Below are 26,085 nucleotides of genomic sequence, written 5' to 3' on the forward strand. Positions count from 1 at the left end.
ATGTTTGTTCTTTCATTTGCATTTTTTTCCCTCACCCTCCAGTGGGCAGACTTTCAGTGACTTCGCTTTTTTTCTTTTCCTCTTCCTTCTTCATTTCATTTTTTTTTTTTTTTTTATCGTCCACAGTGTTGCCCTTTTTTTTTTTTATGTATTCCCGAAATTGGGGTACCCGCAAGTGCACATCCCACACTCCCATCCGTACCTTTTAAAAGTAAACGATGGGTAACAAAATTTCCACGGAGGATCACATCTTTCGATTAAAATTAAAAACGAAGGAATTAGTAAACAGAAAAAACATACATACCTATACATCGTTGCGTATATTTATATGTATGATATGTACCCTGGGAGAGAATGGACACAGCTGGTTTCCCTACACCGCTTTTTTTTTTTTTTTTTTTTTTTTTTTTTATACTGCATCACCACTTGCCAACCCTTGTAGGAAAAATTATCAAACAGGTCAGAACTAGAAGAGAAAAAACTCGTAACCGATGTCAAGAAAGCTATACAGGCAGGGAAGATCGACATAGCAAGGTGGGTCAGATTGTGGAATGTGTGTCGCGTGCATTTGCACACGTTGTGACAAACGCATATACCTTTTTAATTACACCAAATGGGGAAATCACTAATTGTGGTGACACTATGGCACCCTTTCTGTTGTGCCTTTTTTTTTTTTTTTTTTGTGAGGTTCTTGCCCATTGTACCCTGCTCTGTTGTAGCCCACTCTTTCGACACATTCCTCCGTCCTAACAGGATCTATGCGGAAAAATGCATTAGAAAAAAAAACGAGAAAATTAACTATCTCAATTTGAGTAACAAATTGGATGTCCTTGTGTCGAGGCTCGAGGGGGCCCACAGATGCGCATCGGTTAGTTTCTAGTTAATGTTAAGAAATCGTTTAAAAGAGGGCAGACCCCATGGGATTTATGCCATCCATCCCCAAATGGGCATAGACAAATAAAATATCATAAAGAAACATATATGCATGCAAACATTAACATACATGTAAACATATATATGCATGCCCGTGTGTATTCATGCCTCCCCTGAATCTTCCCTTTGCAGCTAGTTAAAGATGTAAGCATGATGATCCCGCTGATACAGAAGATAAACGCGGAGACCAATGCCGTTAAAATCGGGAATGACGTGATGAAGCTGGAAAACATCTTTGACGAAATTGTACGTTTTGTAGAATTAGGAAAAGGGAGGCATATCACCCCCTAAGTTCGTTTATAAGTACACATGTGCATATCTTCGTGGACATTCTCCCAAAACACACATGTTCACTTATATATATATATAAACTCTCACTGCTTTTGCACCACCCGCAGAGCATTAGCTCGGATCTCATAAGCGACACCGTTCAAACATCCTCTGCGATCAGCGCCCCCACGGAGGAGGTAAAAAAGGACAATTCAATTATGGGAAGGAAAGCAGGTCGTTTTACTCGTTCGTTATGTTAACCACCTTTTTTTTTTTTTCCTTCCCCCCATTTGTGTACACAGGTTGACGAATTGATCTCGAAAATAGCAGATGAGCATGCCATAAAGCTAGACGGACAGCTGGGACCCGTAAATTCGATTAATAAGGTAAAAGAAAATTTCTTATCATTTGTGAAAAGGAGAACAAGAGAAACATAATATGCACAACACAATGCATGATGTACACACATACACAGAACTGTACAGCGTTATGTACACATATCTAAAGACATAGTTCTTTAAAAAGAAATTTCGCCATAAAATTGTTCCATGTGTTGTGCATCCCTAATTTATTCAGTGTCTATATACCATCATTGGTTCGTATGCAAAAAAACATGTTAAATTCTCTCGTCCCCCCCTCTTTTTTTTTTTTTTTTTTTTTTTTTTGCAGCATTTGGAAGAAATTTCTAACATGAGCGAACGGATAAAAAATTTAAAATGACAAAAAGGAAAAAAAAAAAAAAAAAAAAAAATTATAATTGAGGTTCGTTTTTGTCATTTTCCACCATCCCCCATTCACATGGACACACATTTGTGAAAACATACGGAAGTATATGTATTTATATTTATATGTGCTACTGCACCTCTTACTATAATTTTTATTTTTTAAGAATATTTAGAAGACCCACCCCCCCCCGTGATCTTCTCCCACATTTGTTTTTGTTCTGCGAAAGGGAAAAAAGTATCCACGAAAATGCATAGGTACATGTGAACGCAGTTGCTGACACCTTATGTGTGTCCAATTAACTCCACCTCCATTCTTCAACATTTGGTTTAGTGTAAAAAGCACACACAAAATTACATACCCATCATGCACGTTTTAACATTTTAGCAGTTCATTTTTCTCTACAATTTTGTTTTATTCATATGTAAAATGGGAGCATTTCTGCGGGGAAGACTATAAACAGCCATTTTTTTCTGGCTAGTGAAGGGAGCAAAAAAAAAAAAAAAAAATTCGGACACTTTCAAATATCACATTTTTCTTTTCGCCTCAAAAGGGGGTCAATCATGAAAACATATTTTGAATGCGCACTTCATATTGTTCACAAAAAAAAGAAAGAAAGCTTAAAAAGGGGAAAAATACAAAAAAAAAAAAAAAAAAAAAAAAAAAAAGAGAGAGAGAGGGTAAATAAAACGTAATTTATGAAAGTACTGCGTACTATAACACAGTGCTAGACAAACTCCGGAAAAATTACATGAAATATTTTTCCAAAAATGGAAAAAAAAAAGGTAAGGGAAAGCACAAATTGGGATTAACACTATGATTGACGATGAGATTAACACTAAGTGGATATTAATAAAAGTTCGGCCAAGCTTACGTCAAGAGTGCGAAACAAAACCTGCTGCACTCATACACACGCTCCACCTACAAAAAAAAAAAAAAAAAAGCGTTACACATGTATGCAGGAAACTAGACTGTCCATAAAATTCTTTGTCAAGTTGAATAAAAGACCTTGGTCAACGGTGCTAAATGATATGTCTTCTGCGCCTTCAAAATAATCGTTTGAGCCGATGTTTATGTAAATACTCCTGTGGGCGTAATTTTCCTCTCCACGGAAATTTTTTTTTTTTTCACTACTAGCCAAATCTTTCGCATAACTATCAAATAAAATTTTGGCGTAAACAAAAAAAGGATCCTCCTTTTCTTGCTCTTCCTTCCCCTTTGCATTACAACTATTATATTCATAAATTGTGCGTAATTTTTTGCACACCATATCGAATTTCTTTTTGCTAATTTTGGTGCACCTGAGCACGTAGGATGATTTATCCGTTACATCATTCTGGACGTAAAACTTGTACCCCTTGTTATCCTTAAAAATAAGTTCGAGCAGATTCTTCTGTTGATCATTTTTAAGAAAAAAATTTTTTAAATATTCCAAATAGGTTTTATTTTTAAATAAAAAATTGATATTTGCAAAAATGAAGGTAATATTTGTCTGTTCATTTTTTCTGTTCATTCTATTTTCCAGGAGAATGTCTGAATTATGGCACATGTTGAATAGCCTTTTCAAATACGAATTAAACTTATTAGTGTAATTGTGCACATTTAAAAGTTCCTCCGTGGACATATCATCTGTTGCGCGTTTTACTGTAATGTTCTTCTTAATCAAAGAGACGACATCAATATTTTGCAGGTCCTTCTTGCTTGAAGTGCAATTGTACAGAAAATGGTACAGATCTTCTTTTTCCAAATTATCCATTTCGTAAAGGGAGCACTCTTCGTTCATGTCCCTTGTGCACATGTAATATTTTTTCTTTTCCTTATCGTACACGTAGAATATGAAGTACGCGTAGGAGCAGAGCATGTAGTTCTGGTTCCTGCGGGGCTCAGCGGTGGATCTTGCCGTGGCAATTTTTCCGGAACTTCCACAAGTGCTTCTCGAAATGGAGGTCGGCGGATCCCCAGCCGAGGTTCCTACGTGCCATGTCCCCCCCATAGGTCCAAACTGTCCATTTTTGTAAAAAACCACACGCTTGTCCACTCTGTAAGCGGCCACCACCAAATAGTTGCCCCTCCGCGCATCATCCCCAGGGAGCAAATCGTCCAAAGGGGGGACCCTATTTAAACGAGCCAGTGTCTTCAAGTCCACCTCTTTTATGTGCTCGAAACCGATAATGTGATAATATGAATTTTCACTGAACAAATTTTTGGCATACCCAGTGACAAACCAAAGACTCTCCTGCTCATTTAAATTTTTTATCTTATCGATCATAGTTTTTTCTCTCCTGAAAAAATTAATTATGCGGTTTTTTACACATCCTAATTTCTCCATGTAAGAACCATCATTTTTTAATGTGCAAATATTTGTGGGTGTATTCTTTTTTAAATTTGGAGAAACACTACTCTTCTCTTTATTTTTCCCTATAAAGAGGTAGCGTCCACTTTTTCTCCTCCTATCTAATCTGTGCCCACTCTGGGAGGGGAATAATAGCCCCTGATTCCTACTCAAAAAGAACTTCTCATCTTCTGTCCTTTTTCCCTCATCCCGTGGAAGAAATGGGAATATCAACAGGGGGAGTATTTTCAAATTCATAATTGTATGAATGCGCAAGTGAGTCGCAGCTGTTGTGGAGTGGAGAAAACAAAGGGTGAGCAAACAAAGAAAAAAAAAAAAAAAAAAAAAAAAATGAAAAAAAACTACGTGCGAATATCAATCACGATACAATAATGCAACGCCAATTTTGCAAAAATGGATCACTAAGTTGTGGGCCTTTTGATGTTTGCTCCAAAAATACATGCACAACATGCACGCATCCATATCGCCATGGGTATGATGGCGTACGGAATCATGTTTCTGAGGAATTCCCTACAAGGGACGGCATGTTTATACACCCGCGTACAGTTGTTCTCCGACGAGCACTTCACGCTGTGTATACTTTCTCAAAGGGTGTAATATGTTTGAAGCATTCTAAGAAAGATCTGTTTTGTTCCCTCTTCTGTACGAAATTAGCGGTGGTCCAGTTGACTGAGGTCATGCCCCCACGTGGCAACAGACGTGTAAAGCTCTACTTAAGAAGTATCGGAGATATTATCCCTAATCATAAAACACGTCAATCATATTTTTTGCAAAGACGTGTATATGTTATATACATACATTTGCATATGCACATTTCAACAAAAGGAACGGGCCCACTCTATGTCACTCCTCTCCCATTTAGCAAGAACATTCACATATAGAAATTTCCATTTCCTTCACCAACAAAAAAAGCCCAAACATATTAGCACCCTTCACAATTGCGTCTTATGAGAGTGAAGAAAAAAAAAAAAAAAAGAAAATCGTTACCCTATGACTGTTTCATTTTCCCTACCTCATAATTGTTTTTCATATCCTGAAAATCAAACATCCTTAAGAAACTTGTACGAACCTCTATTCCCTTTTTGCAGGAGCCCTATTTGAGTGGCTCAGGGGAACATAAAAATTTTTCACGCATCGTACATGAATAAACATTGACGGTAAATAATTTTAAGGTATAATATATATATATATTTTTTTTTTTTTTTTTTTTTTTTTTTCCCCTGATAAAATTTGCCATACACGTGTACATATAACCATTATGGCGCTTCTTAAAGCAGAATAGGGAATTTTGGCATAACATCGCCGTCCTCGCAAAAACAGTTATACCGCTCATCCTCTTCTTTGAAATCGTTCCTATGAATCGCTAAAGTGAGTCAGACTAAATTTGAAAGGTCCATTATGTACACGTAGGGATGATTACCTACCTTTTGTCCCAACGGGCGTATCTCAGTTCACCTTCTCCTTAAGGTTCATGAAAAATTTAGAAAATTCAGAGCTCACACGCCATGTCTTCATTGTTAGCTTCTTCTTTGTAGGTCTCCATATTAACGTCACTTTAGACTGTCACCCAAAGTTTACAAAAGAAAAAAAAAAAAAAAAAAAAAAAAAGGAACATCATCTTCCACTTGCTCTACATGGAAAATGTCAACATGTTTAAATGACTCAGTGATCCACCTTCCATGCTACCTCATATGATCAGCATAAATAATCGTTCTCAAGTATTCGTACCCCTGCACACGTGAAGGAGCCCCATTTTCTCCAAATTAATTTAGAAAAAAAAATAAATAAATAAAAAAAAAAAAATAAAGCGAAAATAACAATTTTGTGATCTGAAGAAAAGCTATTAAAATTGTGGATGAATAATTTATCAAACAAGGGAATGAAGGTGCCTCTCCTGAAATAGACTGACGATGAGATAAATCCCATTCGAAGGACAAAATACGTGTGCTGCAGTGACCGTCGAAAATCGCGTGACTATTAACCTGACGGAGGGGGGGAGCGACGTAGAAGTAATTCACCGACACACCACTCAGATACACTGCACAGATACACCATTCAGACACACCATTCAGACACATCGCAATTAGCAAAGGGCACACAAACAAAATGAGCACCACGAACGGCGAAGAGTGCAAACTGATGCACAGCTCCCCAAGCAAGAAGATGGATCCAACCAATGGCACATGCTCAACCAAAGAGAAAGAAGCAAGCAAAAGAAAGCAGTCATTCAACGACTTCGAACTTGAGATCGATGATGAAATTATCACCCTCTTGTCTTCTCGCACATGCAATAAAAATGTTACACATAAAATTCTCAAAATTAAAAATTTAATAGATGATCAGATGTATGACTACATCGCAAATGGTCAGACATCCGAGATAAGTGAATCCAATGATGAGAGTGACTTCCACGAAAGTGTGGAGAAAGAACAGTTAAATTTACACAATGGTTATTCGGTTTGTCAAAATGGGGATGAATCTTCAAACACCAAGCTTTCTCACGATCACCCAGAAAGGAAGGCAGTACCATCTGAACTGGTGGCCACATATGAGCTTAACAAAGAGGCACTAGGAAAGAGGAAGGAGAAAGATCAAGTTAAGGGGGAAGGAGAGATGCATTCGGATGGGCACACTCACCTTGACAAAATAAAAATGATGAACTTGCTAGGCGAAAACACAATTATGTATAACACAAGGGATGATGAGAACAACGTCCTCTTCCTTTGCTACGATGAAAAGAACGAACAGTGCGATGTGTGCGATAAGTACAGGAAGAATTACATGTCCAATATGTATCCGTCGAGCTGTGCTCACCTGCAGGGTGGAGACGTGATGACAAACGTGACAAATCTGGCAAACGTTACAAATGCGATAAATGCGACAAATGCGACAAATGCGACAAACGTGACCAACGCAACTGCCAACGGGACTGCCGCGGTGAATGCACTGAGCGACTACTTCTTCGTACTAGGGTCGACTTCCAACTCAAGGAAATACATACTGAAACAGAGCAACCTCGACTTCCTCTCAGTGCGCATACACATCAATGAGAAAAAAATCGGGTGCAGGAAAAGCCACGATCCGCTCACCCTAACTTCCAACATAGCAGTGGGAAAGGGATTGAAGCTACTAAATATGATTAAGACAGACAGTGCACTACACAAACAAATTAAACACCTCAGTAAAGGTAAAAAAATTGTGCTATTGGTTGGAGATGAAGTCATATACTGCAACAATAAAATATATGAAAAACCCAAAAATGAAGAGGAAGCTTCTAACTTCCTTAAATCCTACAACAGCAACAAATGCTACAGTTACAGTAGCATTACCCTAATCGAACTAGAATCAGAGAAAATTATCACAGGAATTGATGAATCTATTGTTAACATATGTGACATGGACGATTCAGTGGTGAAGAAAATCCTTGATGACTCTTCTATATATTTCTGCGCAGGGGCATTGAAAATTGAAAACACTCACATGCACAAGTATATAAAAGTTATCAAAGGGAATATTGATAGCATCTTCGGTTTGTCACTAAATCTTCTCTTCCACCTTGTGAACTTTCTGTGAAATGTGCGCTATGCATTGTTCTTCGCAAATTGATCCTTGTCTATTTTTTTTCTTTTGTCCTCTTTCACCTTTTTTCTCCCATTCGAAGTGAAATTTTTTCCTACCGTGTGTATTTTGTTGTGCCATTTTTCGTCTCCTATTTTTGGTCGCCTTGTGTGGGAGGGGAGTCGCGCAACCATCAGCGGATTGGTCAATGAACGGATCAGCGCACTGATCAACAGAAGGAACATCAGACGAGCCAGTGGAAGGTCCCCTCCACCTGCCTTCTCCCACATGGCCCCGTCCAAATTTCCAACAAATAAATTTACCATCATCACGTCTATGCGTGCATGCCATTCTGTCCAATGTTGTGTCCTCACAAACGAAGCAGTAACAAAAAAAAAAAAAAAAAAAAAAAAAAAAAAAAAAAAAAATGGTTAATTGGAAGAGCGCACCAATTATGGGACTTATAATGCAAAAACAGAGGCAGGAAAATGAAAGAAAAAGTGTAAAAACGTGAAAAACATAGTGCGGTTGATAGGAACGGCGTGTTTAAGTGGCATGCCTCTTTACCATTTGGACTCCTATTGATCGGTAAAAACCTTTCACAAGCGAATATCCTTCGCCCCCTTTTGTTGTGTCCCCCACACCGCATCCCTCACTCCGGGTTCACGTTTTTTTTTTTCTTGTCCAGCGCCTGCGGTGTTATGCTAGGTGCGCTGGGCGACTTGGATCTACCCTTTGCTAAAAGGCTTTGAAAAAAGCTGTGTAAAGATTTATCATTTTGTTCCTTACTTGCGCCATTTTCCTTGTTACTTCCGTTGCCTATAGTTGCGGTTCCTCCGTTGAGGGTGACATCAATTTTTATTTTGTCCCCACCAGCGTCAGTGTAATTAACACTGTTATGTGTAGCATCATGGCTAACTCCATCACCATCGTTCTCACGCCCGTCGCCATTATTATCATCGCCGTCCTCATCGGCACCGCTCGCTCCGTTAGACTCCATCTGTGGGGCTAGGTTTGCCAAAAAATCATTGAAATAACAATCAGCAACAATATTATGGCTGTGCTCCACTATGCTCTTATTTGTTATGGGCTTCACGATAATCGAGTCGTAGGGTTTATTAAAATTTTCCACGAACGTATTTTGTATGGACTGATTTATTAACTCCTCGTCATCATAGCCTGATGGCACAAATACTCTTTCGTAATCGTCCAAAATGGCGTTATCACTAAAGGGGAAATTGTAGATACGGTGCATAATATACCTGTACAGAAGTTTCACATTTTTGGGTTCCTTCTTATTTGTAGTATTACAGAAAATAATAGATGCCTGATAATTCACCGCTAGGTTTCTTAAATAAGCAATAATGACATCGATATACCCTTGATATGTTCTATTGTTTAAAATTTCGTACCCGTCCGATTTGCAGATGACAAATAGAATTGGAAATGACATGTTGATTTTGATGAGTCCTTCTCGATCTACGTTAAATGTATTTTCCTCAGTGTTGGCGCTGTTAATGCGCAAATTGATTTGATCTTCACCGGTTAAGTCTTCCATGAGGAATTGTGAGTTCCCCCCAATGGTGCCATTTCGTGGGTTACCTCCAACTTGGGATTTTCTCTCCTGCTTTTTCTTCTCCAATGAGTCTCTTTTATAGTTGTACACATAATTTTGTAAGTTCTCCTTCAGCTCACGGAGCAGCTCTATATTGCAATCAGAATGCAGCTTCTCAAAAATAACATACAACACATCAATCCATTGGTTTATGTCAGACATGATGTCATAAGGCTTGTACAGATCTGTGCATATCAAAATGACTACCTTTTTAATGTCTTTAAATTTTTTTAAATTTTTAATTAACGAGTTTACATATGAAGAATGCTGCAAGATCCACACGTGGCTACTCCCTTTCACTTCAGTTGCTTTTTTATTTTCTTCTAAGTTTTTTACATTTAAACATGCGTAATCTAGTGGAAGAACTCCACCCCCACTTTCGTATAGCACTTCTCCATCGTTCTTATCTCCTTGCAGTGAAATTTCTTGTAGCGATTTCACTAATGAGGATTTCCCCACGTCCTTATTACCGAGGATTATGATATGGCTACTCTCCAATTCTTCGTTTTTCTCCAGGTTTAATTTTTTTAGGATGTTTTGGTATATGCCTTTTTTCTCGTGCCCTGCATCCTCGTCCATATGCTTGGCCTCGTCCGCCTGGCCCTCCTCTAGAGCATCTGTCGAAGCAACAGACGCTACAGATGAAACCGCAGAAACGGAAGAAGCCGCATTTTCATCGTATGAGATTTCCTCATTCGTATCCTCGATTCCACTTTCGTCTTTTTCCCCATTTTTCAGTTCACACTCTTCCTCCCCCCTGCTGCCATTCTGGCCGTATTTCTCCCTCAGTTCGTCAGCAGAGTTATGGTTCAAAGGACACGAACCAACGTCTGCATCTTCATTTTCCGCTGTGGCGTCATCTGCACCTTCGAACACTCCCTTCCCAGATTGTCCATTCTCAACCGCCACGTTGTCCCTTCCTGGGGATACTCCCTCATTCTCTGGTGCTTGGTTAAATTCTGATAAGCCCCTTGTTATACTAATTTCCCTACTTCCTTCTTCTTCTCCTCCGTCGTTATGTTCCATTTTAACCACTTCCTCTTCTCCACTAAGTTGAGCACTCCTCGCCCCTTCCTCATGTTCAACATTTTTTTTTTCATCATATCCCCTGCTTTGGTTCTTTCCCTTCCCCGGGTTATACTTCCCATTGACATAATTTTTTTCTATTTTTTTCTTCTCATCGTCGATTTTCTTTTTTAATCCCCCTCCACTTTCTTCTTCATTCATTTTCCCACTTGCAGCAACCTTCATAAGATTGACGCTGCTCTTTCTGGACGTGATGCCATTGTCCTTTGCGCTCTTTCCACTCCATTTCTCCTTATAGGTGTCCCTAAATTTCGCACTGGCCCTTAGCCCCCCTACCTTAGTTGTGTTGCTTTTTTTCAAAATACTCACTGATGTGTTTGAGGAGTTCTTACTTTCGCGCTTCATCCTCTGATTGTCTTTAAATTGAATTTTACTTGAGGGCAAAAGGGGGCTGGAGGGCGCGCTTAATTACAACTGTGCGTACGGCATATCTCTATACATGTGCGCACGCATATGTATATATATATATATGTACGTATAATACACTTTTACGACTGCCTAAGGCGAAATTACGAGGATGAACCCCCCACGTCGTGATGAATGAAAATAGGGAAAACGAAACGTGTCCCCACGGACAAGCTATCCTAATGCGATTACATGGAAAAGGTAGACGGACAACCTAACAGTTGCGCACGTTCTCTAGTTAACAAAAAAAAAAAAAAAAAAAAAAATTAATAAATCAAAGCGTGGTACACAAATGTATACTCATACATGTCCCCTGTTGTATGTGCACATAAGGGTGTACATATTATGGAAAACAAGTTCACATTTTTGAAGAAAATTTTTTTTGTCATTTACGTCTGTTTAGCGCGAGCTTAAGTGTCAGTAGGATGCTACAACATGGTACAAAAAAAAAAAAAAATAAATAAATAAATAAAAAATAATAAATTGTGAAGGAGTGAAAAGACGCGAGTTGGATCCTTCTGCGTGGGAATATAGGCATGAACGTTGTTACGTTGATAAGTCCTTAGTGTATTTTCATGTCCGACTATTTGCTTCATTATGCACGCGCATATTTATGCACACTTATATGTACTTTCTTTTTCTTTTTTGTTTTTTTCCTTCAACACGTGAGGTCATAAAATCAAAATATGCCAAAGTTCCCCTTCCAAGTAGACCACTTAAGAAATTAAAAATTGACCGGAAAAAAAACGAAATACAGTACAAAGGGGGATAATCATACATATTCTCAAAAATTGTGCATGTCAGTAGAGCTACACACGAATGTTCCTTTGGTGTGATATGAAAAAAAAAAAAAAAAAAAAAAAAAACGGGGTTACGAGATATAGGAAGAATGTGCATGCGCATTTGCTTCCAAATTGTTAATTTCCATATATATGACAGATCTAAGTTACTATGCTTAACGCAGAAATTATAAAAGGTGCCCACACACTATCTATTCAAACAAAAATACCTTCACGAAGATGAGCTTTCCATAAGTATGTCCGCAGTAACAAGCTTTGTCAACGGATAAAGGTTATTCCGGTTATATTGCTAACATAGCATTCCATTATTTTTTTTTTAAGAATAGACAAATTGGCACACTTAAAACGTAGAAAAAAGAAAAAACATGCCATTTGCGCTACACACTCTGATGTTAACGGTTAAACATTTGGAATAAAAAAGGCATGAAAGTCCAAAGATCAAATCTATGCTTTAATAGATTTGGCCAATCCTCCATTTTGTTTTTACTACTTTTCCATTTGGATGTTATGTGTAAAAAAAAAAAAAAAAAAAAAAAAAAATAATTAAAAAAAAAAAAGCCCAAAAGTAACTGTTGTAATAGCATTACTGCTCCAACGACATACACTTGGGAATATATTTTTCTCCTGATAACACAATTGCAGATTTACTCATTTGGAAAATATTCCCACAGTTTTTCTCTCTGAATTTGTGAACACTCTTAAACATTAGCAGAAAAAAAACGGAGGGTTTACAAACATTTTTCATTATTCCAGGCCGTTATGTACATGCCCTTTTGGCGCTAAATTTCCGCATATGTAGTACATAATACGTACATATAAGCCCTGCACATACGTATACAGTGTGTTTACAGGGGGATGCGTTAAAAATGTGGTTAAGTAAGTTCTCAGGGCCTTCTTTATATTTATCATTGTGCCATGACATGCACATCCGAACATGTTCCTCCTACCTCCATTTGATCACGCACAAATTTGTTACAGAAAAAAGTGTTCATACCTTTCTGCGGAAGACATCAACCCCCTGTGGACGCAAAGCAGGAAACGTGAGCGAATATACATCAACATGTCAGTCGCCAAAAATGACCATCAGAAAAAAAAAAAGGTAAAAAAATACATGCGTTATTTATTCCATTTTCGGAGGATATATTTTTAAAGGAAAGATTGAATAATAAAAGTTCACTCATATGCGTATGCAACATATTTTTTACCATTTTGTATTAAAAGATTCTCCTTATCTCTCCCGCATGTTGTGCAACAGTTTTTTTTTTTTCTTTAGAAAGAATTATACAGGCATGTAGTACTACTCTACAATTTATTATACTATAATTTTACGTGTTTTTACCGCATATGTTTCGGTCTTGTATTTTTTATTTTATTTTTTTTGTTTGTTTCTTTCTTTTTTCGCCATACTGCAAATGCGATGTTGATCATTTTGAAGTTTTATTTTTTAATTTTATTTTCAAAATTTCTATATGGCTTCAATTTAGTTCAGTTTGCCCATTGTGCTAATTTTTTTTTCGTCCTTCTCGTTTTGCCCCATTTCGTTGTCACCTTTTTACGCCGCTATATATATCATGTGATCACGCAAAGGACGAAGCGGCACCACGGATAACCACTAGAAAGCCTTAAAAGGCGCATGTATTTTTTTACCTTTTTTAAGTGCAAACAATTTGTAACCCCCAAATGGGAAATAATATATAAAACTCGGAAGGCATTAAGAGATGTCAAATCGTATGCCAAAAAAAAAAAAAAAAAAAAAAAAAAAACAACGGCATGAAGTGAACAATTAACATGGGGAAAAATCCAACTCTGCAGAACTTTCTACAAAAAAAAAAAAAAAAAAAAAAAAAAAAAAAAAAGCACAACAGTTTACATTTCTTTAATAACAATCAGCTGCGATTAAGTGGTTATTAAAGCGAATACAATTTTTTTTTTTTTTTTCTTTATTCTTGTTCAACAAACGGAAAATGAAACAATGTTGTTTTCCCTCTTTACCTTCGTAAAGATATTTTGTCAAAAGTACAAAATATGTTGAAGGAGGAAGAAAGAAAAAAAAAAAAAAAATGAATGCTTAGCTATATATGCAGTTACCTATAATAACTAATTAATAATATGAAGTAGGACACACCAACTGGTTGGTCCCTGTGAATTTTTGCTTATACAGGAGAATCCCCCTTTTTTTCTTTTTCTTTTTTTTTTTTTTTTTTAGTGTCAATTTGTTTGTCTCTTTATTCTGTTCTTTCATTTGGAGTCTATTCCATTCCCCACTTGTTTGTCCGTTTCCCTTATTTGTTGTTTGATTATTCTGTAGATTACTTGTTAATTCGTCTATTTTTCAACGTAATGCCCCTTTCCCCTTGGCAAAGAGAGAGATCACATCTTTTGCCTAACCACCAGATGGTTTTACTCTGCACTATGTCGTAGCGGCTCGACTAAGAAGAATTTGTGCACCCCCTCCTTCACCAAGTTGGCAGCTTTTTCAAGTTCCCCCTTATTCTATAAGTATTCCCGAGCAAGATGATTGAATGTATCGAGAATTACTTAAAAACTTTTAAGGAGAAGGAAAACATGTATGTGAAAAAAAAAGTGTCCATCATTGGATCGCCCCTGTCGGCTGGACAACCCTTGGGAGGAGTGAACCTGGCTTGTGATAATTTAAGGATGCTCGGTTTGCACAAGGTGATAGATTCCTTGGGATGGAGTTACGAAGACGTTGGAAATGTTGGTACTGGCGGAAGTGTGAGCAGCGTTGGAAGTACTGTGGGCGAAGATAATGACAATTCGCAAAATCATATAGACATTAATGATCACAAGGGGGGAGGATGCATGACGAAAAAGTGCGTACAAAACAACTACTATAATAATATAAAAAATGTTGATATTGTTGGAAAATTTAGTGAAGAACTATTTTACGCAATGAGTAAAGAATTGAGAAAGAAAAATTTTGTATTAAACATTGGAGGTGACCACAGCGTTGCATTTCCTAGCATTTTGAGCGCTTTGCAATTTTACCCAGATTTAAGAGTGATATGGATAGATGCCCATGGAGACATTAACATCCCGGAGACCTCTCCCTCAGGAAATTATCATGGCATGGCTTTAGCTCACACTATAGGGCTCTTTAAAAACAGAGTGCCATGCTTTGAATGGTCTGAAAATCTAACATATTTAAAACCAGAAAATGTCGCTATCATTGGAATACGAGACATCGATATATATGAGAAAATTATTTTAAAAAAATGTAACATTAATTATTATACAATCTTTGATATTGAAAAAAATGGCATATACAATACCATCTGTACAGCTCTTAAACTGCTAGATCCCCATGAAGAATTCCCAATACACGTTTCTTTCGACATTGATAGTGTTGATAGTTTTTTTGCTCCAGGAACTGGAACCATTGCCAAGGGGGGACTAAATTACAGAGAAATTAATTTATTAATGAAAGTTCTGGCAGACACAAAGCGCGTCGTTTCAATGGATTTGGTAGAATATAACCCATCTCTCGACGAAAATGATAAAAAGGTTCACGGAGATTCCTTACCCATTTCGGAGTATGCCACAAAAACGGGAAAGCTTTGTCTGGAACTTATTGCCAGGGTTCTCGGCAACGACATCGTCTAGCTGGTATATGTGCCAAGATAAAAATATCTATGTCAATATTTTTCCATATAGCATATTTTTCGTGTTCTCTGGGTATGGAGGAAAATCCCCTTGAAGCACCCCCCCCCTTGCACATTTTGCAAAACGTAAAAAAGGAAAGAGAGGGGGAGGAGCAGCAGGGGCCTGACGACCTGTGCGGCCTATTACATACATACATATCCATGACACGTTACCCATTACCCATTACCCACGGGATTTCAAATATTATTTACCAATCGAGACACCAGAGGAAGAGATGGACGAGCTGACACGCACACTTGTACGTGTGCTTACATTAGTGCTCATGCATGTATATGTCTATTCATACATCCCATACGTGCTCTATCCCTCCTCTCACCCCTTTGTAAATTTGTCAAAAGAAGCTCTGCTGTGCCGTAAACTGTATGGCGTCTCGAATTGAGCTTTACCCCCAACTTGGTCGTTCACCAAACCTTTCTGTATCCAACTTTTTATCTGTCCAATTGCGCGTCCTCGTGTGTGTCAAAAAAGTTTTCCACTTTGTCACCTACGATGACCCTTTTTTACTTTTTTTTTATTTTAATAATTCAATTTTAATAATACATAAGAATAGTATACATTCTTTTTCAATTTTAAGTTAATTAAAAAAAAATGATTAAAAAACATTAAAAATCTGGAAATGAAAAAAGCCTTAGAAGGATAAATATACATTAATATTACAATTTCATCTCTTATTTAAAAAAAAAAAAAGAAAAAAAAAAGAAGCATGAATTGTTATACTATAATTGTATTACATCATATTGTATTATACTATATTATATTAAATAAAAACAAATATTAATTATTAAAAAAAAACTTAAAAAAGATATATATTAATGCGCGTAGGTATATATATAGGTGTATATGATACATAGTACACGACGCACACGGTACGTGGTACTTTTATGTATATATTTAAAAAAAATAAATACAAAAATGAGAATCGTACAATTTTGGGGGAACCACACACGCATGGGCACCGGCACGCTTGATGCGCACACACAAATGCGTGTATATTTTGGTATGTACATTGTACAGATGTATAGAAGCGTATAGAAGTGCGCTCGTGTACATGCCGTGGGCACATTTGCAAGCAACAATACACTTCGACACGATCCATAAGGAAATATACTACTATACATGTGTAAACATACCTGTGCATAATACGCCGATACGTAAGTGCGCGAGGCGCGTGACAGCTATACGTATTCATGCGGATGCGTATTATATGCCGATATGTATAAATTCCTGCACTGCATTTCTCGCACTACAGATATTTATATCTGTGTAAATTAAAACGTACAACAATATACGGTAATGTATAGACGTATACAGTAAAGTACAGAAGCATACAGTAATGTACAGCACTCTGGTCTCCTCTGATAACGCCTTGCTTATTGGGGGTATATGCATAAATGCTTTCTCTCGTATATTGTAAAATCTCAATTTGAATTCCTGGTTTTAATTTGTTTAAAAATTTAATTAGTTTTAATTATATTTAATTCTGTTCCTTCGTATGTATATGCACGGGGGTGGGGGTATTATATACTTCTGGAGGTGAAAATCCGTACATAATAGTGTATTCTAAATATATATATGTGTGTGTCTTTCTTCTCTGCTCAGCTAGCTATTTTAATTTTTTTCCCATTTCTCAGCTCTTTAAGCATTTTTGGCTATTTTTTTTTTTTTTTTTAAAGACTTGTTCATATTTTTTCCGAAAAAAAAATTACTGTGTCAGTTAAAGAATAAACAAGGATTTATCTACTTTGTCCATTTCCCTCTTGTGCACATCATAGTTTTCAAATAACTTCTTGTCATAATTGTTGCACATTCCATAATTGAAAATTTTGAAATAGTCTTTCTCTGCACCAAAACTCTTGGCCTTTCCAAATAGAGAGAAATTTTCCCAGCTAACATGGTTGTCTGGGTTTTCCTTTTCCTTCATCATTTTGCTGGCCAAATTTGCCTGTTGTTCACAGTTTACTCCAACGTCCATCATGTTATTACCGCTCATTATGTTCCTGTTGTTGCCTGAAAAATTAGGCCTTGCCGTTCCGTTGTTATTTTGTTCTTTGTCAAGCATCAGGTACTTGCGCAACATGCGTTGCGTCCTACTATTACAGTCTCCACCGTTGTTCATGTGTACGCCGCTAGTGCTCATTTCACCCGCGTTGTTCATGCCGCCCATGTTCATCTTCAAGTTGATGTCGTTCATGTTGTCCATGTTGAGGGGCAGGTCGTTCAGGTTGTTCATGTCAAGCGGCAAGTCATTCAATTCATCCACATTCATGTTGCTCATGTTGTTCAGATTAACCATCCCTTTCATGCCGCTCATGTCCATGGCCATGTTACTCATGCTGTTCATACCCAGGCCGTTCAAGCCGCTCACACAGTTCATGTTCCCCCCGCTATTCCCATTGTTCGTGTTCATGCTATTGAAGCTGCTAATGCTTCCCATGCTGCCCATGCTATTCAATGTGTTCATGGCATTGACACTGTTGTTCATGGTGTTGGTACTAAAAAAAAGGTCTTCGTAATTCAGCTTGTCCAAATTCGTTCCAGTGAAATTGTAATAATTATCTTCCGACCCGTTATTGGGCATATCCATACTCATGTCTAAGTTTTCAGCATTCGTTGAGGCCATGTTAAAGTTCATTAAGGAGGATGAATTGCTGTTCTTCCTAATTCCTTCATTGTTCCTGGTATATTTCATTAAGGCTCCGCTGTTGCTCTTACTACCTCCAATCATGTTGTTGTTTCCGAAATTTCCCAACGAATTGCTTCCAACATCATTTAGCGCACTGCTGTCAATGTTGCTTCCTTTTCCATATTTTTCTATGCCACTGTTGTGTTCTTCTAAAAAGCCTAGAACGTTCAAATTGTCATTCAGAAATTGCTCCTCATTGAAATTTGTACAGTCCTCATTCTTTAGATAATTTCCTACAGAAGATGGGGTGGCATTCCTGTTCCTTCCGTCACACCTACTGCTGCTGTTGTTGTTCATAATTTCGGCGTTCTTATACTTGTGACTCTTGTGTCCCTTCTTGTGGTATTCGTGCGCATCGTTCTTCCTTCCAATCTTGTTTCCTCCGTGGTTCGAGTTGTGATTTGGTCCGTGGTTTCCGCCGTGCTGGATGCCATTTCCGCTTCCGTTCGTATTGCCACTCTTCACAGCATTTTCTGTACCTCCCTTCTTGCTGCAGTCGTAGGAGTTGTCCGTCGTGCTCCCGTTAAGTGCATGGGGGTCAATTGCTTCCGTAACTTCGCCAACACCATCATCCTCCGTGAGTGCGCTAACTTTGTTCGGATGTGTCGTCTCCTTCTTCTTCGGCATAACACAATAAGTTTCATTCCTCTTTCCATTTTCTCCACTGTGCATACTGTTGCTCATGCCATGTCCGTTCTTCTTTTTCTCATAGTCCAATTTGTCATTTTTCATTTTATTCGTTCCAATGATTATATTCTTGTCCGTTATTTCCATTGGATGTTCTCTTAGTTCATTTTGCCCATGAGCGTATCTGCAAAATTGCCCTGAGAAACATTTCCCCTTAAGGAAGCTTTCACACAAGGCTGTTTTGTACAAATTTTCTGTGGCTCTCAATTCGATGTTCGTGTGTGCGTACTTGCATTTTTTATCATTGCATGATTCATTAATTTTCAATTTCGGACACAAGCTCGTTTTGCACAAATTCGGCAACTCTCTCAGTTCATTCTGTGCATGCGCATACAAGCAGGTCTTCCTCCTTTCGCACTTCCCCTTAATATACCATGGACAGATCTTCGTCTTGTAAAATAGGATCCTCCTCTCGCTAGTGTTTACCACATTGCTCATATTTTCTTCCTTCCTCATGTTTCTAAAATCATCATTCATCTTTTCCTTTGGTACCGCGTGAAACATTTTCTTTTCCATAAACTTGGCAAAATTCTTCTTGCCGTTCATTTTGTTCAGATATGGCGTGGACGTAAATTTTGCGTGAAGTTGTTTTGACTTCTCTTTTGGGTTCACTTATTTTCGATTTCCTTTTTACTAAGCGTGCGAACCTATATATACTTACATACGCTTGCACGTTCTTTGCCCCTGTATTCTTGCCTCTTCCGCGTTTGTGCGAGCGAAGCTACGGGTTTAAGCTCAGTACTGTACAATCACAATTAAATGGTAACGCAGTGGCAATAGTAATTAACACCTTACGGCCACGAATACCCATGCACCGCGGGCGTGGGGAAAAAAAAAAAAAGAAGATATATCTCCTTGTACTGTAATAAAAATGACACAAAGCAGCACGATTATTAGCACGCGTATAATCGTATAAGCATTAACCCAATGGGCGCTTCGAAAATTGCGCAATGCTAATTTTGCAAGTGGAAAAAAATATACACTGCGTGGTATACTATATTCTACAGTAAGGCCGTTAAACAAAGGCATAAAATGGGTAAGCAGGTTGGATAAAACACAGTGGACAGAGGGGATATTAATCTCGTTTTTTTTTTTTTTTTTTTTTTTTTTTATTCTATATTTACCAATCTTTCTATCACTCCTTATTTCCTCTCCTTCTGTTCGCAAGAAGAAAAAAAAAAAAAGGTGCACTGCGGGCGTGTTAAAACAAATGACGTAAAACTTGGAGACGCGTTTTCCTCAACGTTCGATCTGTACATACACAGGCGTACACACACATATATATGCAAATATGGGTACTCATATATATGTAGCAATGCGCGAATGGTATAAGTACGTATATAAATGCAAGACCAGCCACTTTTTCTTCCTTTATATTTTTCTCCTGCGCCTATCCGTTATCATTTTTATTTGGTTGCTTAAATGAGTTAACGGGAGCACATTCAAGTAAATGTGCACCTTCGCCTCACTATCCGTGTGTACACGTCACCACAATGCGCAGTGTGCCTTATGGTACGACTCCACAAACGCACAATTAATTGGTGTGTATACATGTGCACATATATATTAATATACACACACTGGCGATATGTGCGATGAACAGGAGTTGTCACAATATGCTTACGCGAAAACGTTGCACAGGTAGATACTTGTCTAAACAACTGTATAAAAATAACGTACCGTGCGATTGTTGGTGCAAAATTGCACTGGGTATGGATTATCACGCTTTTGTGTCGTATGTTCGTGGTACACACACGCGCACATACATGTATATATATACATACACATGCATAAATGAATACGTGCATATGCCCACGCTCATACGTATTACCTACACACACATAAACTCACGGTGGGTGAATATTAATTATAAGGGGGCTAAAACAAATATTATAAAAAAATATATAGGAATGACAATTATATAATAGAACTTCGCCTAAACAGCTGTATGTGGTTTAAAAAAAAAAAATAAAATAATAAAAATAATTCACATAAAGGATCGTAAAAAATAAAATTTACATGGAAATAAGATCTGGAAAAAATTGCGCGCTAAAAAAAAAAGGGACGCAGTAAACAATTGGCCCATTTAAAAAGGCAGCCTATAGATAAAATAAATTATTGCATTACATAGAGGCAGAGGAAGTACAAAAGCAAAGCAGTACAAAATAAAATTTTAAAAAACGATATCTTAAAAAAAAAATGTTATAAAAGGAGCAATTTTTAAATATGCAATTTTTAAAAACGCTATCTCAAAAATGCAATGCAAAAAAAAATAGCACTATATGTTAAATATTAATAAGTGGCTCACGGATGAGAAGCGCAAATGTGATAGGTCCACATGAACTTGGCGCGCGTATTCAATTCGCGTGTACATATCACTACGTGAAATGTTCTACATAACGATATCTAAAAAAAAATGTAAAAATGTAAAAATTGCAAGGAAAGCATGAAATTAAAAGAATTCAATTTTAATTACAATTACATGTAATAACTGTTATTATCTTATCGTGTGAAAAAAAATATTTCTTAAAATATTACAGTATACATATATATATGAGGCCTTTTAAAGATATCCAGCTGCCACATATACACTTGTGCACGTGTGCATATGGTTTGCATGCACGGGCGAATGCACATATGTAACATATGGCTTCATATATACAAGACCACACTGCTTTGCCATTCACACGTGTGTGGCTATATATGGCGATACATATTACTATACGTTCACACTGTGTCCATATATTCCAATGTGCATCAATAAATATCATTTACATATCTCTACACATGCCCGTGTTATGCGTTTGCGCTCAGACGCTTTTGTGTGGACACAGGTACGCACGTTCCTTTCTGGCACAAACATGAATCCTCGTAATGAACAATATAGAAATGGCAGACGCCTCCGAGAAAAACGTGAATAAAAGCTCATAAAAACAGCTGCACTTGCGGCATGTTAAAAATGAATAAATTGCATGCGCTTATACTTTAAAAAAATAAAAAAATAAAAACTATATAAATAAATGAAGGCATAAAGGAACAATCAAAAGGAAAGTTAAAAAAAAAAAAAGAAGAAACAGATTCGTAAAATTAAAAAAATGTTTGCGTAAATTTTAATAAAATAATATCGCTAAAATTAAAGAATAAATTCTCTTCTTCAATGTAAAAAAAAAAAAAAAAAAAAATGCATAAATATCTAATGGAAAAAGCAATCTCTCTATATATGTATATTTCCCTGTTCGTATTTACAGAAAACATGGAACATGCCCCTTTTATGAAATGTACCAACGGTGATGGGAAAGTCGACCGTAAAAGGTGTATGTCGCGGGGTGTGCTTGTACACTGGGCGGGAAAAGAAAGGTCGCGCTTTTGAGGCAATTAGTATATCGCCGTCGCGTGATTGTAAAAAAAAAAAAAAGAAAAAAAAGTGTACACAGAGTAAAAAAAAAATTGACGAGCACATGTGTTCTTACATAAACATGTGCATATGTTTATTTATATGTACACACACTTCGAATGCACAATGAAATTGCAGCATGTGTGTGGGGGCACCAGGTAGGAAAGAATGTGTAATACGCGAGTATAACAATTCTGACACGTGAAAAAATAAAAAAATAAAAATAAAAAGGTGTAAAGTGAAGAAATAAAACAAGTGTAAGTGGATAAGCCTAAAAATTTGTTCGTAAAACGTAATGATAAAAAATTAAAAAAAAAGGATGGCTTGTAATTGGCTGGAATAAAATATTGTAAAGGGGAGTGCGCGAAACTTAAAGTTCCATTATACATAAGCGTATGTTGCAAAAGAATGGAGACCATACACACTTATGCAAGTGTGACGGTATGCAACATAAGTCTATGTGGATAGTCAAGCGGTAAAAGTGTGTTATACGTACATATATACATATGCATTTACACATGTGCACACTCTTCTTCCGAGGCTCGATTTGGTAGAAGCCGCTAGCACATAGACATGCGTACACTTTATATACACGATTGACTAAAAACAAGTCGTTTTCGTTAAACGCACGAGTTATGGATAGGGGAAAAGCCGATTGCGATGAGAGGGCTCTTACGTATGTACATATATTATATATATATATACAAACATACATGGCATATGCGCGTGCAATAACAATAAGGCCCCAAGGGAACTACGTGAAGAGTCCTCTCGTGCCTTATGTAGCTTAACCGATACTACATCCGTTCACACGTGCGAACACATATGCGCGGGAGGGGCAGGTGTAAATTTTAACATACATAAAAATAAAAACGAGCGCTCTCACGCACAGTTGGGGAGGGGGGGGAAAAAAAAAGGGGAAAAAAAAAAAAAAAAAAAAAAAAGCACCAGAGGTAGGTTTATACGTGTGCACATATATGTAGGAATTATCTATCTACACATATACACACACCCGTGACACAAGTGCACGCATATTCCTTCCCGCTATAGGTTGTGTATATAAAGTGAGATTGATGCACACAAATGCTCCTGTACAAGTGTATGTTCGTACGAATATGTACAACACATACTCCTTTACAGTGCACGTGAATTTAATTTGTAAGGAATTATATATCCTTAAGCACAAAAAATTAACTATTAAAAATTATTAAAGAAACATTTAATACAAGATAAACATTATATATTTCTGTTTGGATTGGTTAATTGTAGGTATGAACATGCACAGGTCAAATTGTACGAAAATTGAAAAACCTATAAAATATATATGTTTGTGTATAAAAATAAGCAGGCGTGGCGCAAAAGGGGGGGAGATGTGTGAATATGCATTCAAAATATAAAAATTTGTCTCAAAAAAAAATATGGGAGAATTTCACTATATATAATATGGTAGTCTTATATATACACATACATAAGCACCTGATATATTTATGAATATATAGAGGCATATATAAGTATATATATTTACGTACGCACGTATATTAGCAAAGGCCCATATGAAAAGGGGAGGAAGGGGTGACCTAGTTTTATATATTAATATATACATGTACATATAATATATGATTAAAAAGAATAAGCAGTTTACGTAAAATTATATAAGCATGGATTTACATGAATAACTTTCTTTTAAAGATTTAAAAAATGTTACAATTAAAAAAAATAAAATAAAATAACACCTGCTATTTTGTAATAGCAGGTTTATGTGTTAAAGTACTTTTTTTTTGGGGGGGTGAGGGAACCTCTTTTTTTTTTCTTATAAGCAAAAATTCTTTTTAAATCTTAATCTTTTGGCCTCTTTATATCATTTTAACTTTTTGCCTTTTTATTAGCTTCTTTGTTTCCTTGCTTTTTTACTTTTTTGTGTTTTTTTGTTTTTGTTTTTTTGTTTTTCTTTATTTTTGTTTTGTTCTTGTTTTTATTTTTGCTTTTACTTATATTTTTGTTTTTTTATTTTTGCTATTGCTTCCCTTTTATTTTTTTTTTCTGCAGGTACTAATTTTTTCTTGCCATGTCATTATATATTGTTCACAAAAAATGCCGTAAAAAAAATTTATATATTTGTTTGCTACATATAATTATACCCGTGAAAAGTTCGTTCACACTATATATATAGGTATGTTCACGTAATACGGGGCGGCAAAATATATGGGTGTAAAGAAGTTACATAAATATACATATAATATTAATGTATATAAAAGAACACGTTTACTTTTTTTTTTCTTCACTGAATTTGGCCTCTATATTCATACTTCAAAAATTGTTCCAAATAAATTAATGGTGCAAAAAGTAGGGGCATTTAATAAAAAAATACATCATCTCTATATCCTATAAAATTAGTGAACGGCGAACACGTGCTCATTCATAAATTGCACAGTTGCTCATATACAAATATGTACGAATTGTTTGTACTTTCACATCGCGCATGTGTTCACATATATATATATATATATACAATATGTGCGTAGATAAAGTTCAAATCGATTCTTCTCCTCTTAAAAAAAGAGGCTGCGTTTATCAGATTGCATGTATACATATATGCGAGTTTCAATTTTAAGTGCCTTTTTTTTTTCGCTCCCCTTGTGCATATAAAAATTTACCATATATATATAATGCACATATATGCTATATAATATATATAGCTTCTTATTCGTTATGTAGAGAGGAAAGAATGCCGCGAAAAAAAAGGAAGAAGCCAGAACCCCAACGCATAGCCTAGCTCCATATACCCGTTCTCAATACCTATGTGCAATTTGTAAAAAAGCGTGCGCTTCATAATTATTATGTGCGCCATTGGTAGCAGGTTGTATGAATATTGTGGGCGCGGCACCATTGGTTGCACGCATATACTTATGTGTATTCGTATACATATATGTGTAATGTTATACGTATGTGCCTGACTATATGCTGGGAAATTCGACGCAAAGGAACGCGTCTTACGAGGCTGTTCTTCGCCTGCAATATGTGCATTGCTTCACTACGCATGTGCTTAACATTCCACACCTCATGAATGGCATAATTCCATGACGTACAACAAGCGTTACTGCCGGTGAAAATTAAGCCACAAAAAAAAAAAAAAAAAAAAAAAAAACAAACAAAAGAAAAGAAAAGAAAAGAAAAACATATGTATAGTACATTTAAGTATATATATTAGTACATATATAATGTATATAATATATATATAACTGCGCGAAACGCCACCTCGTAAAATTTAAAAAACGCTCTTCTCATGGCGAACAAATATTTGTGCACAACAAATTTCCCAAACCAGTTGTAAAACGTTTCTTCGCTGCATGCTACATTTTTAAGGCCCCCCTCCCCCCCCAAAAAAAAAAAAAAAAAGAAAAAAAAAATCACATCAACTTCCACGCAAAATGAAAACGACCATAACTACCTCTTTCTTTCCTTTCGCAAAATTAATTCCCAAAATTTAAGTAGTACGAATTAAACCTTTCTAGTACAGTGTTAAAAATGCTACTCCTGTTCCCATGTAAGCAGAAGTCGGGCGTATGGTTCACACATCAACCAAATGTAGGAATCGGCGACAATTTCGGATCCAGACGTACCCGCCATACCGGGAGCAGATATTCATAGCCATATGTACGTTTAAAAAAAGCGCTTGTTTTGGCCCCTCCGTCTGACCGACCTGTTAACAATTATGAGAAAATTAACTCCACGCCCGCTGTTGCTGTCTTAAACGCTTATTCAGATTGCGTGTCAATTTACATAAACCAGATTATAAAAAAATTATCCTCATTGCCAACGCTAAGGCTAATCCAAATTTCAATTCCAGTACAATAATATTTCTTGTACCCTTACACATAAAGTGTGCATGGTACA

The 26,085-nt window shown here is 36.6% G+C and overlaps 6 protein-coding genes across 6 annotated transcripts; 3 read left to right on the forward strand and 3 right to left on the reverse strand.

The window, feature by feature from the left end:
- Positions 1-218: 218 nt before the first annotated feature.
- On the forward strand, positions 219-1,923 carry PKNH_0703900 (vacuolar protein sorting-associated protein 46, putative; the record flags this gene model as incomplete). The annotated part of the gene is made up of 7 exons (XM_002258297.1): positions 219-281; positions 443-534; positions 754-868; positions 1,066-1,179; positions 1,332-1,400; positions 1,506-1,589; positions 1,873-1,923. 7 exons carry the CDS (start codon positions 219-221, stop codon positions 1,921-1,923), a joined length of 588 nt encoding a protein of 195 aa, XP_002258333.1.
- Positions 1,924-2,872: 949 nt separating this feature from the next.
- On the reverse strand, positions 2,873-4,516 carry PKNH_0704000 (conserved Plasmodium protein, unknown function; the record flags this gene model as incomplete). The annotated part of the gene is made up of 1 exon (XM_002258298.1): positions 2,873-4,516. One exon carries the CDS (start codon positions 4,514-4,516, stop codon positions 2,873-2,875), a length of 1,644 nt encoding a protein of 547 aa, XP_002258334.1.
- Positions 4,517-6,385: 1,869 nt separating this feature from the next.
- PKNH_0704100 (Maf-like protein, putative) lies at positions 6,386-7,852 on the forward strand (the record flags this gene model as incomplete). Its single annotated transcript, XM_002258299.1, has 1 exon — positions 6,386-7,852. One exon carries the CDS (start codon positions 6,386-6,388, stop codon positions 7,850-7,852), a length of 1,467 nt encoding a protein of 488 aa, XP_002258335.1.
- A 637-nt stretch (positions 7,853-8,489) lies between these two features.
- On the reverse strand, positions 8,490-10,883 carry PKNH_0704200 (dynein intermediate light chain, putative; the record flags this gene model as incomplete). The annotated part of the gene is made up of 1 exon (XM_002258300.1): positions 8,490-10,883. The coding sequence occupies one exon, from the start codon at positions 10,881-10,883 to the stop codon at positions 8,490-8,492; it is 2,394 nt and encodes a 797-aa protein (XP_002258336.1).
- A 3,374-nt stretch (positions 10,884-14,257) lies between these two features.
- Positions 14,258-15,367, forward strand: PKNH_0704300 (arginase, putative; the record flags this gene model as incomplete). Its single annotated transcript, XM_002258301.1, has 1 exon — positions 14,258-15,367. The coding sequence occupies one exon, from the start codon at positions 14,258-14,260 to the stop codon at positions 15,365-15,367; it is 1,110 nt and encodes a 369-aa protein (XP_002258337.1).
- A 1,774-nt stretch (positions 15,368-17,141) lies between these two features.
- Positions 17,142-19,343, reverse strand: PKNH_0704400 (zinc finger protein, putative; the record flags this gene model as incomplete). Its single annotated transcript, XM_002258302.1, has 1 exon — positions 17,142-19,343. One exon carries the CDS (start codon positions 19,341-19,343, stop codon positions 17,142-17,144), a length of 2,202 nt encoding a protein of 733 aa, XP_002258338.1.
- Between the last annotated feature and the right edge of the window lie 6,742 nt (positions 19,344-26,085).

The sequence above is a fragment of the Plasmodium knowlesi genome, assembly GCF_000006355.2.
Source record: "Plasmodium knowlesi strain H genome assembly, chromosome: 7".
NCBI lineage: Eukaryota > Apicomplexa > Aconoidasida > Haemosporida > Plasmodiidae > Plasmodium > Plasmodium knowlesi.